General features: G+C 40.4%; 1 protein-coding gene across 1 annotated transcript in view; it reads right to left on the bottom strand.

The window, feature by feature from the left end:
- Positions 1-13904, bottom strand: part of ctnna2 (catenin (cadherin-associated protein), alpha 2) — a 331385-nt gene that overhangs the window by 11219 nt on the left and 306262 nt on the right. Inside the window, exons 13-16 of the mRNA XM_085161672.1 lie at positions 12736-12887; positions 9213-9326; positions 2444-2625; positions 1405-1510 (exon numbers count right to left, since the gene is read on the bottom strand). Of these exons, the coding sequence (XP_085017798.1) occupies positions 1405-1510; positions 2444-2625; positions 9213-9326; positions 12736-12887 (554 nt within the window). The remainder of the gene's footprint in view (positions 1-1404; positions 1511-2443; positions 2626-9212; positions 9327-12735; positions 12888-13904) is intronic.

The raw sequence follows: 13904 nt of genomic DNA, 5'->3' as shown, positions 1-13904 counted from the left end.
GCTGCTGTAGCACATCTTTTTCAATGTTCAATGTGTATTTCAGAGATGCTCTTCTGAATACCTTGGTTGTAGCGACTGGTTATTTTGTTACTTTTGCCTTCCTATCAACTCAGAGCAGTCCGATTATTCTCCTCCAACCTCTGGCATCAACAAAGCATTTTCACTCAGAGACTTGCTGCTCCTTAGATATTTTCTGGGGGAGCAGCAGTAAATATCTTATAGATCATTCTCTATAAACCCTAGAGATGGTTGTGTGGGAAAATCCCAGTAGATCAGCAGTTTCTGAAATACTCAGACCCTCTCGCCTGACACCAACAACCATGCGATATTTAAAGGCATTGAAATCACCTTCTGCAAATCGCTCTCTGATGCTCCGTTTCAACTTCAAAGCTTGTCTTGACCTTGCCTAAACATACTGAGCTGCTACCATGGAACTAGCTGATCAGATATTGACATTAACAAGCAGCTGGACAGTAAAATGAACTGAATAAAGTTGAATAATACATAATATAGTGGTTAGTGAGTGTATGTGGCAATGTTATCTGGTCAGTTTTCATGGATGTACACACTTATTATGCATATAACATATAAAATAAAGTTTAAGTATAGAGATTATACTTATAAAAACCTTGTGCTTTTCACTAATATAACGTGGCTGTGTGTGATGGTGCATGACACTTTATGAAGGCTTCAGAAAAAGATTTCACTGTTATAACTCTAAAATTTAGATTCATTTCTTCAGCTAAGCAGCAATGGATGGAAGCCCAGTGTGTGTTAGTGAAACCAACAATAATTATTCCAAAGGTTTGCTAGCTAACAGCAGCAGCAATTACAATGACAACAGGCTGCCTTAATGAATCAGTGAGTCTTGAGCCTAAGTTTATTCTCACTTCTTATTAGAGACAGATGAAATGAAGAAGAACATTATGCATTACCTGGAGTGCTGCTAGCATTTTGAAATACCTCCCACTTCATTTGCTGTACACACACATGCACAACATACACACGTATTGCTTTTCCCTTCCATCTTCCCCCGGCGCAGAGCTGATTGATTAGATATTGAAAATGGTCTGTCAGCGTGTTTTAGAGAGGTACTCATCTGATAATGAATGCAACACCTCGGTTGGGAGCTAATTATATTAGAGACACAACTTGGTTCTGCTGTCTTGCTCTCTCAGTGTTGGTCCCTTTGGGAGACAAAGTCATGCAGAAACACACCCTGCTGCTTCGGCAAGGCTCATCAATGCCCACAGTAAAGATTTCCATCGGCCATGCCAGCTTATTCACAATTTGCTCCTCCGCCAGAAACCGTGACACAGTCAGAGACACATTTAGTCTGATACAAAGTACGTGTATAATGGCAAAAATTAAACTAAGCAGACACAAACTGAGTTGCAAAGCTACCTGATCTGCAACAGCACGGGCCAATTTGTCCATCCTGGAACCAGCCTCTGCAATTTTCTTAGCCGCGTTGATCACATCTGAGGAGTTCTTCAGGGGGCCTTTGCCTCTGGGAAAATTCAAGGAGAGAAGAAGGAAAAAAGGGATGGTGGGTGGAGTTGCAGAGGCAGGAGGCATGCAGAGCTTCCCTTTAAAGACAGCGCTCACCCCAGTGCTGCACAGGCATGTAGGGAAGCTAATTTGCTGTTTATGGCATTAAAAATATGACACAATACAATAACAAAGATTTTCCCAGATAATGGATGAAACAAATACAGTCTACCTGTATCCCTAATGATCCATCTTGGAGACATGCTTTGAAGCACTCTCCAAGAAGGAAACAATTTATGCTTTAAAAGCAAAACATGAAAATTTTCAGAGAAGTTACGGTAAAAGGGAAAAAATACAGGAGAGGAAACCAGATCGTTTGTGATCTAAGTTGGGGTTTTTTCTTTCTTTTTTGCAACAAAGGGGAGAGTTAATGTGGATAAGAGAACTGTGCCTGCCTCTCACTGATGTTTCACTTTTAGTCACTGGAAGTTGAAACTTCCATTCAGTTTGTTCATGCCAGCGTGAGTCAACGGGGTCACTGCCAAGTAATAACGGTGCAGTCACAGCACCGCAGTCACAAACACTCATGACTAATCATGGTTCTGATTTTCACCAGCCGCTATGGTGTGGTGTATTGTTTTCACCTTGTGAGTGTTTGTGCGCGTGAGTAAGTGTCATCGTGGCAAAATGTGGTCCTGAGGACACCTACGGATCACGAACTACAGGTGGCTTAAGTACTGTGGCAGGGTTAATGTGTCTGACTGCTGGCTTTAAAAAAAGCAGGAGTCAACATATAGCCCGTCTCTGAACCATGACAACCATTACAGTCTGATCATAACAAAGTGCTTTTTTTTGCCTTCAACAAAAAAGAATATAGTTTGCTTTTCAAACAATCTCTATCTGCATAATTTTCACATTTAAAATAAAAATGTCCACTGTGTGTCACTCTTACCTGGTGAAATCTGTCATCTCCATCATGATCATGCACATCTGCTTGGCGAGCACAATGATGTCGTTGCCATTGTCGTCCCACTTGGCAACTTCTGCGTCTAACTTGCACTTTTCCTGTCTGAAGCTCTCCACCTGCTCAGCAATCTTTGCCTTCTCCTCCTGGGGAAGCTGTGCCATGATGGCCTGCAGGCAACACGGGAGTATGAAGGAAGCAAAAAGCATTAGAGGAGGAGGAAGATATTATGAAAGGGTACATTTGAGCTGAATAAATTGGGAAGATGGCTCATGAGGGAAAAAACAGTGGAGAAAATAAAGGAGAGAGTTAAAGTTGGGGAGGAGAGAATGAGAAGGAAATGAGAAAGAAAGAGGGATTATGCTAAGAGAAACAGCATAGAGGGCATTTATAAAAGAGCTGTTGCACCATTTGTTCATTTTTTCCCTTCTGGTACACTTTTTTATCCACTCAACAAAAACTTGAACAAAAGTTGAACATTAAATCTAGGATCTGACGACTTGCTCCTCTGAAACACTTCAAAATAAAGTTCTAAACTTTATATTTAATGACTGGAACTTTTCAAACCACTTGACATCTTATATCCATAAAAAGCAAATCCATTTTTTTTATTCGCCTTCATTTTTTTTTCTCCTTCCATGAGAATACATTTGCTCTCTCAGCGGCCTTTGGGGGCAGGTCCAAAATGGCATAAATCTTGTGGCAAGGTCACAGGCGCAGTAAGGACCCAGTATTATTTGGGAGATAAATGTATAATTACCTCGCTTCTTAGACCAGAGAATGAATAATGCATTTGTTCAACATTATGTCAGGGAGGTGAGATGGAAGGAAGAGTAACCTGGTTTCCATTAGGTCGATTCTATTGACTCGAGAGGGTGAGAGAGAAAACGAGTACAGTGAAAAAAGGAAAGTCACCATTGTTTTTTAACCTCATCTATTATTGACTGCCCTCCAAGAATTGCCATTCTCTTAATGAAATAATCACCCTACTCCTCCCTTTCCCTCTCTCACAGCAAAGCTGGTGTGTGGGGGTGTGGGGCGAGCTTGATGAGCGAGTGCGTCACTTTGCTCACTGCCCCTGGTAGATGCGTGAGGAGGGAAACGGGGGGAAGAGAGAAAAAACCATAGACAACTTGTCTTCTTGAAATTCTTTGAAAGCGAATAAGCATAGGGGAGAGGGCCAACAATGAAAAAGAGAAAATTGAAATTACAGACAGAAATAGGGAAGCATGGAGGCACAATTTTCTCATCAGAGGCCAGCAGATGCGTCCATGAGCTTTGGCCTACTGATCACTTTGTGAGCGGGGTGCTGCAAAGCTTTGATGGCGGTTAGCTTGAAAAAAGAAAAGAAAGAAAAAAGCCCATACGGCATAAACAAACAAGCAAAACCAGCCCCCTCAAGCCCAGTGTAGATTTCCTCTGCTGCTTGTGCCAAGACACACAAACAACAGAGCTGAAGCAAATCCCATTTAACAGCATGTGGGGTGAAAACACTGCTCATACTTAAACCAAATACCAAGTTACTATGTATTCAGACTGCACAATGAGGAATAAACCATTTAAATTACACAAGTGATTCCAGCAGGGCAAACTTCTATTCGCACTGCAGGTATGCCTGCGTGTGTTGCTCAGGGGCTCTGGGTCCTCGACACCGCTGACTGGCTGAACATCGATTTTGCGCTTGCTCATCTACACATCAAAACACGTCCAAATGTTAGTTCACCAAGGAGATTTGTAATATTTTATTAGAGTCACGAGTGTCGCATAGCGTCCCAATGATGATTTTTTTATGGATGGCAATTTGCAGAAATCGTAAAAACTGTGCTACATGATAAAAAAGTTAATACATTCAAATGGGACGAATTTATGCCAATTAAACAAGGATGCTGTGTCTATTTTTCTTTATTTTTTTGGCATTTTTTTGACTTGGAAGAAACTCACCCAGAAACAGTCACAGCCTACTTTAACAACTCTATTTTATCAGCAATGAAAACATGGAGCCAAGTCACCAGCAGCACGGCACTGCCTCACCTCAGACAACCTCAAACATAGCTGTTTTTTAATTTTCAATTTATTCTTCAAAACTACCTAAGAATCTTAATCTTAACACATCTTAACACATTTGCCTTAAAATAACCGTACAGTTATTTTAATATATTTTTTGGACTGTGTAAGCCACTTAAAAATGTTGCTGTTTTCTTCTAATGTTTAAAACAATTTTTTTAAAAAGCCTCATAATTACATGTCTCCCCCCCATGATATCAAAAATGGTGTCAAGTATCAAGTATTTTGGTGGGCATCAGTATCGAGTTTAAAATTCTTGGATGTGGCCACACTAATATGTTGCATGAACTGCTCTGCCCACTCCTTTCATGCACACCTGCTTCCTTCTCGCTGACCTGAATCTATGTCGCTGCCACTGGTGTTACAGTTGTTCTTACAGCATTTCAAAAGCTTTTTAAACCCCACAGTCCACTGGTGGGGAAGTCACAACCTGCTGAGCTGAGCCTCAGGTGTGTTCATGTGGGAAATGACAAGGTCAAAGTCTAAATGCCAAGTATTAACACTTAGCCACATTCTACATTTATATTCTCAAAATTCTCGGCTGATTTTTTTGCTTTGTTCTATGTAACACCGCTTGCTGTTTCTCAGCTCGAAGAAAGTTGTATTTATGTTGCTGATTTGAATTACAACCTGTTTTTAAATTCAAATAAGTGTGAATAATACTTCAAGTATTCACAAATATAACCTTGAGAACAACAAAAGATATTTTAGTCCAGATTTGTTAAAGGTGCTTGTGCTCTCAGCAGGTGGGGTCTGACGATTCAATAGCCCCCCCGGATATGACTTGCTGATTACTTGCTCACATCTTAGTGTGTCCAAAAATATAATGCACTGTGAGTGCTGCCTCAGCAATAGGGACACTGGTGCTTGTGCTGTGACAGGCAGAGCTCTCTGACCTCAGGTCTCGAAGGTGGTCATTATTATCTTTGCTGTTCACATCTTTCCTGCACCCAACTGTTGAGGCATCAATAATTCACTTATTTCTATTATTATACTGAATGGTATGCTGCCAGTGTCAAAAAGGGTGAGTACACCATTAGGAGAAACACATGGTATGTATGGTATGGTTTTGCAAAATGCCACTGCAATGAGGCAGGGAAATAAAAATGTAAATTGAGAATCAGAGAGCCTCTATATGCACTAAAAATGTTTGTTTTTTTTCCTTCTCCCCATCTTCTGCTTGTAGAAACTACATAAAACGAAGTGAAACTGCTCTCCTAAACAACTAAAGGGAGCAAAAAGTCTCTTGAACTCAACAATTTAGAGTGAAAATTCCTTCTCTAAAATTAGGGATCAGGGGAAGTTGGGGAGAGAAAGTGAGGGATTTGGTTAGTATACCGATTCACTCTGAAAACGGCGTGACAAAAGAGAGTGCGTCAGGGAGGAAAAGAGAGAGAAAGAGGTTCTGAACACAAAAGAGAGCTGCAAGCACAGGGGTAAACACACGAGCCAATTGGGACGTCAGGGGAGCAGGAAGGGCCCCTGGTGAAGCGCACCCCCCCCGCCAAACACACATGAGCGCGCGCACACTCACACACACCGTCGTCTCCTCCTCCTCCTTCTATCCTGCACTCTAGAATTCACTTATCCCCAAATCCCTTTCCCTACTTTACTGATAACAACAAGGAGCGGGCCTCGGGAGCTTAACATAGTGGCAAATCCGGCCGAGGGAGTTCTGTGCCAATACACTCTGCGGCTCGGCTACGTCTGCAGGGATTAGAGCGCTTTCCGGGTTTCTTCACCAAGTGCGGCATCTTGAAATGACTTTAATTTGTTTCATTTGAAATAAACTGCCCAGACACTCAGAGTTCAATTTTATGGATGACCTATCAGCTGTTATCCAATCACAGTGTTAAGAAATGTTTGCCGTGTGTTGGGGTGCTTTATATTTGGCTCCCCGTGCATTATCTGTGGCTTGTTATAGCAGCAGAGTTTGCTTCAGCATGTTCTGATAGAAAGAGACACTATACACAGACCCAATTCGCCTCTGTGTTTTTCTGCCCTCTCATTATACATGTTTGCTCTAATAACTTGGCTTTATGCAAAAGTATAATACAAGTGAAAAGCAGAGCACCACACACCAGAACAAAGGCTCCTGGGACTGCCCTAGACTTAATTTGATTTTCCCCCCCTCTCTTTGGAGAAAGAAAGAGATTGAGGAACTTACTGAAGATACCATGCCTGTGTCCTGTGTGTGATACGATATACTGAAGGGGCTTGGAGGGATCGTGACTGTAAACCCCAGTATGCTCGTGTCAACTCCTATGGCAAAACCAGATTACACTTTCTCTTGTCTCTTTGAATAGAAACACAGCTCGCTAGCATGGACTTGGCATGACCGTGAGAGGATAGCAAGCTCTATCCTGACACAACTGGATGAGGCAGACTGGGCAGATCACCAGCGGATCACAGCAAAAACATCTTTTATGAATGCACTTGCCTCATGCATGTTTAAGCTCTGGGGGCATAACAGTAACCATGAGTAAAACAGGCAATATCAATTAACTATGTGAGAAGCTTTGTCAGCACGCCAGATACTAAGAAGGCACCACATGACGATGCAAACTCAACGTACAAATACGAGTAATCACATTTGATAACCCGCTGTAATATATGGCTTTTTGATTTAAACCACCTTATATCCTTATATCGCAGTAATAAGTTATGACAAAGGGACATGTTGTGACTTCAGACTGTTTCCAAGAAGAGCTGCCCACTCAAATCACAGCTGAGTGCCAGGAAAACTAGTTAACAGTTTGGTGCTGTGGAGCTCCTTTGTGTGCAAAGGCTGGTGCGTCTAAGCTCAGATGGCCACGTAACGTTACACCACGGGTGCCTTAGTGGGAGTATACATACAGCAAACTTAAAGTACTTCGCACCCAGGACCCCTACAGTGCTGGATCGGCTATTGTGCACCCAAAAGCCTGCGCCTGTTCTTAATCCTCATAATTAGAATAAATTCTTACTCTTCATTTGAACTGACTGACATTTGTTCTCTTGACAGAAATCAAATCTAAAATATTCTTCCATGTTTGTATATTGAGTGTACATTATCGGTCTGTTTTTAAGGATGGGAAATATATCATTTGAATTTCCCTGAGTCATTTAAACATTTTCTTCTACGTGCTGCTAGTTCTTGATGTTCTGGGTGCTTTATTAAGAAATAAAACAGTGTCAGGTGTTCGATCAGATGCCTGATATGAGCTGTAATTAAATTTCACTCACAAGTACTTCCAGTGTTGATTGTGACTTCCATCTTTAAGGTGCAAAGGCAGAAGTAGCAAGATGGTGTCATAGAGTCGTAATGTGGGAGGGAAGAGGTTGGGGTGGGTGGATGGTTCAACATGATATGCAGCTTTGCCCACAGGAGCCTATTTGTTTCCTTCTGCATTTCTCTCTTTAAAGTATGAAAATAATCTTTAGCTAACCCAAGGCAATGATAAAAAAAAAAAAAAAAAAAAAAATTGGTTCTGTTTTTAAGGGTTTGTTGGCAGGAATCATGTGATGATATTGAAAAGTTATACAACATGTTCTCATAGAAAACTTCCATTTATGGGTTAGTTTCTAAAATCCAATCATGGTAAATGAGTTGGTGCTTATAGAGTGCTTTTCTACTCAATTTGAGCACTCAAAGCACGTTCCTACTACAATCCTCATTCACCTACTTTTACATTCATTTTTTCTATGTAGTTTGAAGCACTTTTGCCCTAATGTTAAAGCACACAACGAATGCATTGGGGTCAACTCGGGGTTCAGAGATGTGCAGGTTGGATGAGCCAGGGATCGAACCACTGAACTTCTGATAAGTAGATGACCCACCCCAGAAAAAATAAGAAACAAACAAACAAACAAAAAAACAGATAACGGCCTTACTTTGAAGCCATGACCAGTAGACTACTGCGACTAAAGGTCTAACTGAGTCAGTTCCTGTCACACAGGCTACTGTCCAGCACAGGGTTCAGTAGTCATGAGTTAGTTGTTTTGTTGTACCTGTCAGCAGACACCACATGTCACATGTAGCACATTGAGTTGCTGCTGTTGATGTGTTTTATTTCTCCCTTTTTATGCATTAGCCCCATGCTGCACACTGTGGAGAGACACGGGTGGGATAATGCAGGCCTCTGCCACAGAGAGAGGTGTCGGGCCAAGTCGCACTCCTGCCACCCACAATCCATTCAACATGCAACACACCGCTAGTCTCTGTGTGTGTTGCTGGAGGGGAGCAAGCACTGATACCCTCTTAATGTCCTTTAAGCTGGGCCCAAGTGAAAAATCACTAATGTGAAACAAAGCCCAGACCATGGCGATCACAACTGAAGCCTTGGCTCAGCACTGCACTGTATTTTGTGTTGTGGCTTGTGTCTGAAGGGAATTTGGTAATTACTTTTGTGTTTGTGATTGAAATTTTACACCTGCCATCCCGGAACAGTGTTTATTTAAAATAATACAGCTTGTTAGGACCATTTAAATGGACTTATATGCTATGTAAATGGACACAGTTGGATGAATCAATTTATGAGTAGACAGGGAATGGGAATGGGGACGAATCTATACAAAGCAGCAACACTATAGTCACTTTGGTATTGCTGCTACTCTTTACCCAAAACAAATATATGTTATTTTTTATGTCAGCTTTGATGTTGATCTGCATTTGAGCAGTTGCAGCACAGAAGGGATGTGAACATCCACTCACCCGGGCACTCTGTCCAGCAATAAGCTGGTCATCTTCAGTCTGGACACTAGTCCTGCTGCGAGTATCATAGTCCTCCTGTTCAAAGTCAGAATCATCTTCCAGCTCCTCTGGTGTCTGCAGCAAACACAAAGACAGAGATAAAGTCAGAGATCAGGGAACAAACTGAAATAGACAGCTGAAAAGGGCATTTTTTTCTGCTTTCAAGCCCCAATGTGCTGAAATCATGTCCTTCATTTACTGTAACATGTCCCAAAGCATGTTGTTTAACTGCAGAAGAATAAATCTGTGAACAACTTGCATTTGTGCATTATTCACAGGTAAATATCTGGACCCATTTCCACAAGATCATTGATTGTAACTGCAGTTTATACAGAATGATGTTAAAAAGGAAGCCAAAAAGGGCTGCCAAGTTTTAGTCAGTTAAGGGGAGGAAGCAGCTTGGGGCGGAAAGCGATGGTGCAGCAGAGTATTTGTGAAACGGAAAAGCTCAAAGTCAAAACTCTTTACAAATGAGCATAACAGAGATGCTACCAATATGTTTCAATCGCTTAAATATTATAATCAGTGTTATTATTAATTTTCTTTGAAACATTTTGACTTAAAGTCTTTAGCCAAACTCTTAAGTTAGTGTTTGAATCCTGAATGCTTTTTTTTTGGCATAAGATTTAAAAACTGCTGTGCAGTGATTGTAAATTCTTAATGTAATTCAAAGCTAAAATAGTTTCAAAGCTGGGGAAAAATCCCTGTGTGTTTCATCAAATAAAGAATTCAGAGGAGAGAGCAAGAAGAAGAAGAAGAAGAAGAAATGAGAGAATATCTGCTTCAGTTTGTTTATAACTTTGTATGTGTTTTCTGTACGAGGCGAGTGACTCAATCATTAATAAGCATCTTTATTCCTCTCTGCTGTCTTTTAAGTGACGTCCCAATGAAAAAGGCTGCTAGTTTGCCAGGTAACTTCAAAGCAAGTAGTTGATCTAACGCAGATGGATCGATTTTAACAGCATCACAATGATAACACAGCTGGGCGGCTTAGCTTCTGTGGAGCAGAGGATCAAATATAGACATGTATCTGTGTAAAATTATTCTTACATGGTGACAGCCTGTATTCACAGTTCTGTCACAGCCTGGTTTTTTATATCGGTATTATAATAAACTAACAGTAGTTTCGTTTTTCTCAAAAGGAGCACTTACAGTATAAAACAGGACCACAAAAGTACCACAGGTTTCTAGAAGGCCTACATTTAACTGTACTAAATTTCCTTCTTAATTTTAGTACAATGCGAATGATTTTCTTTCAACTCAATCAGTGATATGATTATTCTCTAAATAAAAATAAAAAATGTGCCCATTCTGCCCTAATGATTGCATCGTTGAACTAAGGAAATAAAAGGCAAAAGGGAAGAGCATTTACACACTGGAAATTAGCTACTTATAATTTATTCACACAAATCTCAGGCCATATGGAGCTTCATTATCCATTCTTTAATTCAAGTCAGTTTGTTTGCTCACAATAGTGGGAATACAATTTTCATAAGTTTCATAATAGCCCATTTCGTGCATATCCATTTGTAATAGGTTTTATAAAAGCAAATGTTTTATCAACTCATTCTACTGCAAACACCTACAATTTAGCTAGCATACAATTCATTTATTTTACTGTTTTATTGAACATAAAATCATTTTTTTAATCATTTCTTTTGTTGGTAGCTTCACTAAATTATAGGGTCTTGTTTCTTTACTTTCATTTTATAGATATGACAGTGTTATCCTGTCACAAATTAAATGCAGTATATTGCTGGTGCAGCTGTTTAAGTCTCGGGTAAAATATCCAGAATAAGGGAACCAGTTGCTGACTATCTTTGTGAGACAGGTTATTCATGATAGCCAATTTAAAAAAAGAAAAGGAAAAAAAAGAGCCAGCTGTGTGAATGTGCAGCAGTGAAGATGATTTTTTTTTATTGACGAAAAGCAAAACCAAAGTCTGATTAGAGCTGTGATCACATAGACATTAAGAAACAAAAGCAGCCCCCTCATTGATTTCAATCAGGTCATTGCGTGGGGGTGCCAACTCAGAGGTTGCGTTACCTTGGAGATTGTGTTGCTATGTGTATAGGTTTCTGCAACAAGCCTAAGGATCTTTCAATAAAAGAGGCCTACTATTACGATTACATTTTAGCATTTACACAGGCCATGAAACAACTTAACCCCATCAGATCACAGCAGCTCCTTTCATTGATTTCATTTTTAATCTGAATGTCTGGTAAGTTTGAACTTTCTAGGTGAGACAGGCTGTAGGTCAGTTTCCCGAGACTGGGAAACTGCGTAAATATTGGTTATATTGCAGTCTCCACCCATTGTTCAGTTTTATATCTCTTCCATTCTGTGCAATACTTACTACTTTCCCCCCTTCACTCCTGCGTGCATGTGTATGTGGGTACATAAAGGCCAGGACAAAAACCATGTTTCCAAGTACTTTCATAATAACTTTCCACTCTACTCAAGTTCAGCCTCAATTTTTAAACACTGTGGAGAATTGGTTTCTTAATCCGCTGACTGCTCATGAGATCTGTGCTGTAAAAATTCTAAAGGAGCTATTACTCGGTCTAAGTGAGGAAAAAATTTAAAAAAGTACACTTAAAAAAAAAAAAAAAGTTACACGTGGCACCAACATTTGCTATCTATACGATGAAGTCAGACGACAGAGAAAGCAAGGATCTTCCAAGTTGTTTCCCCAGAAAGTAATTGAACTTGGATAGGATTATAAAGCCAGCTGGTCCCGGGCAGTTCAAAGCTGCCTGTTTTACATTATTTACTAACATCAAATTATTTTCCATAATTAGATTTTTTTCTTTCCGAAGCTGAACTGGGAAACCTTCCAGCCTGCATAAAGTTGAATAAATGAATTACGTGGTGAAAGAGGAGGGACAGTTGGGGTGGGGGGGGTGGGGGTGCAGATACTGTAACATCAGATTTGGTACGTGAAACAGCAGAGCTGGTATCTTGTTGTTATGGAGCTGTTTTATCGTGACACTCTGTCAAGGGTTCTGCCAGATTCATAAAACAGATCATGTGACAGGGGTGACACTCCAAATGAGAATTGAAGATTTCAATTATGTGCTTCTTCATCCTTAGGGCGGATGTATTTTCATCACAAAACTTCCACTATCACCTAAGACAGACAGCAGCACAGTTTTCAGTGGGAATAAGGTCCCTGTGATGAAAAGCAAAAATTCTGGAAAGGGGTGTGTAAGTGTGACAAATTTGTCAAGCTGCAAAAAAGCATATATTCAAACTAAATAAGCTCAACATTAGGAAATGAGCAAACTGTTCAGATGTTTAAAATAAAAAAAACAATCAAATATTTTGAATACACAGAGGAAGATGGGAAATTGGTGCAATTTGCTTTTTTTTTTCCAACTGGCAATTCAAAACACTTTGACACTGTCGCTGAGCTCTAGAAGCATTTCAAAGTATCTCAGCTAGTCTTTCCCTTTTGCTCTCTTACAGAAGACAATGGACGTACCCTTATCATGAGGACGGCTTTCCTGACGTCACGGACGCCATCGTAGACCAAACGGGATGCATCAATGAACTCGTTCTCCTCAAAGGGCTGTGGGGGGTTCATACTCAGTGCCTCGATAGCTACTTCCACTTGTTCAGCAAATCGGGGCATTACTGCAGGAAGAAAGAGGTAATGGAAGTAGAGATAGAGAACAAAAGAGAGACAGGAGGTATGGGTTTATCACTTTTTTCTATGATAGTTGAAGGATTATGATTAAGTAAAGGAAAATATATAAGAAAACACAGCTATGACTGTGCTGTTTCTCTATCCAAGGACATGACCACCACTGTCTTCAAAATGTCTCGCAGCACATTCTTCATCAGTCTGTGTTCACTTCTGGAATGTCACCCTAAACCTCTTTGTAAACAACAATATGCCATTCACACACTGCACACCAATTAGCTACTCCACATCGGCTTCCCCGGCACGGAGACTGACCTGTCTCTCCCAGATCGGTTTGTGTGTTTGCTGCCATGTGGCACGGGGAAGTGTATGTATGTGTGCGTAACCTGGGAGCTCGCTCAGAGATGTCTGTGTGCTTCAGTGTTACAGCGCAAGGACGCGAGCTCAGCCTGTCAATTCACAATGCCGACGAAGGGAAACAATTTCATCAAAGTCTTTTCGAGGCAGACAAAAGCCAAGCAACAAAAGAAACGTCCCTACTGACCATAAAAAATGGTTGGTTTTGTTGTCGGTACCCATTGGCTAGACTTGATGGAAGAGCTTTATGTTTTTGTGTCTTCAAATGAATTGTGCTGAATATGAATAGACATTGTTTAATATCCAAAAATACAGACTGAAGGTTTTAAATATTTAGCAGGCCACCTTTCCAAGTAATCTCCTGTTGTGTCACAATAATTGAATTCCAGCTATGATAATGTATTTTTTTTTTCTTCTTATGGACTTTGCGCTGCAGTAAATTATCATAACAAAAGCAAAGGCTTACCTAGAAAGCCAGTTGCCAGCTAGAAAAAGGTGTCCATTTACTGTAGATTTGTGGGTCTCTTTTCAAACACTACAAAAGCCTAAAAACCCACCATTACTTTTGATTTCATTTCAGTAGCACAAATAGAAAAGTATTTTCTTTGAATCCGGAATAGATATTAGAAAATGACTTTATGTACAGAAGG

This window comes from Neolamprologus multifasciatus, chromosome 6, assembly GCF_963576455.1.
Source record: "Neolamprologus multifasciatus chromosome 6, fNeoMul1.2, whole genome shotgun sequence".
Lineage (NCBI taxonomy): Eukaryota > Metazoa > Chordata > Actinopteri > Cichliformes > Cichlidae > Neolamprologus > Neolamprologus multifasciatus.
This window is presented reverse-complemented; position numbering and strand designations above follow the sequence as displayed.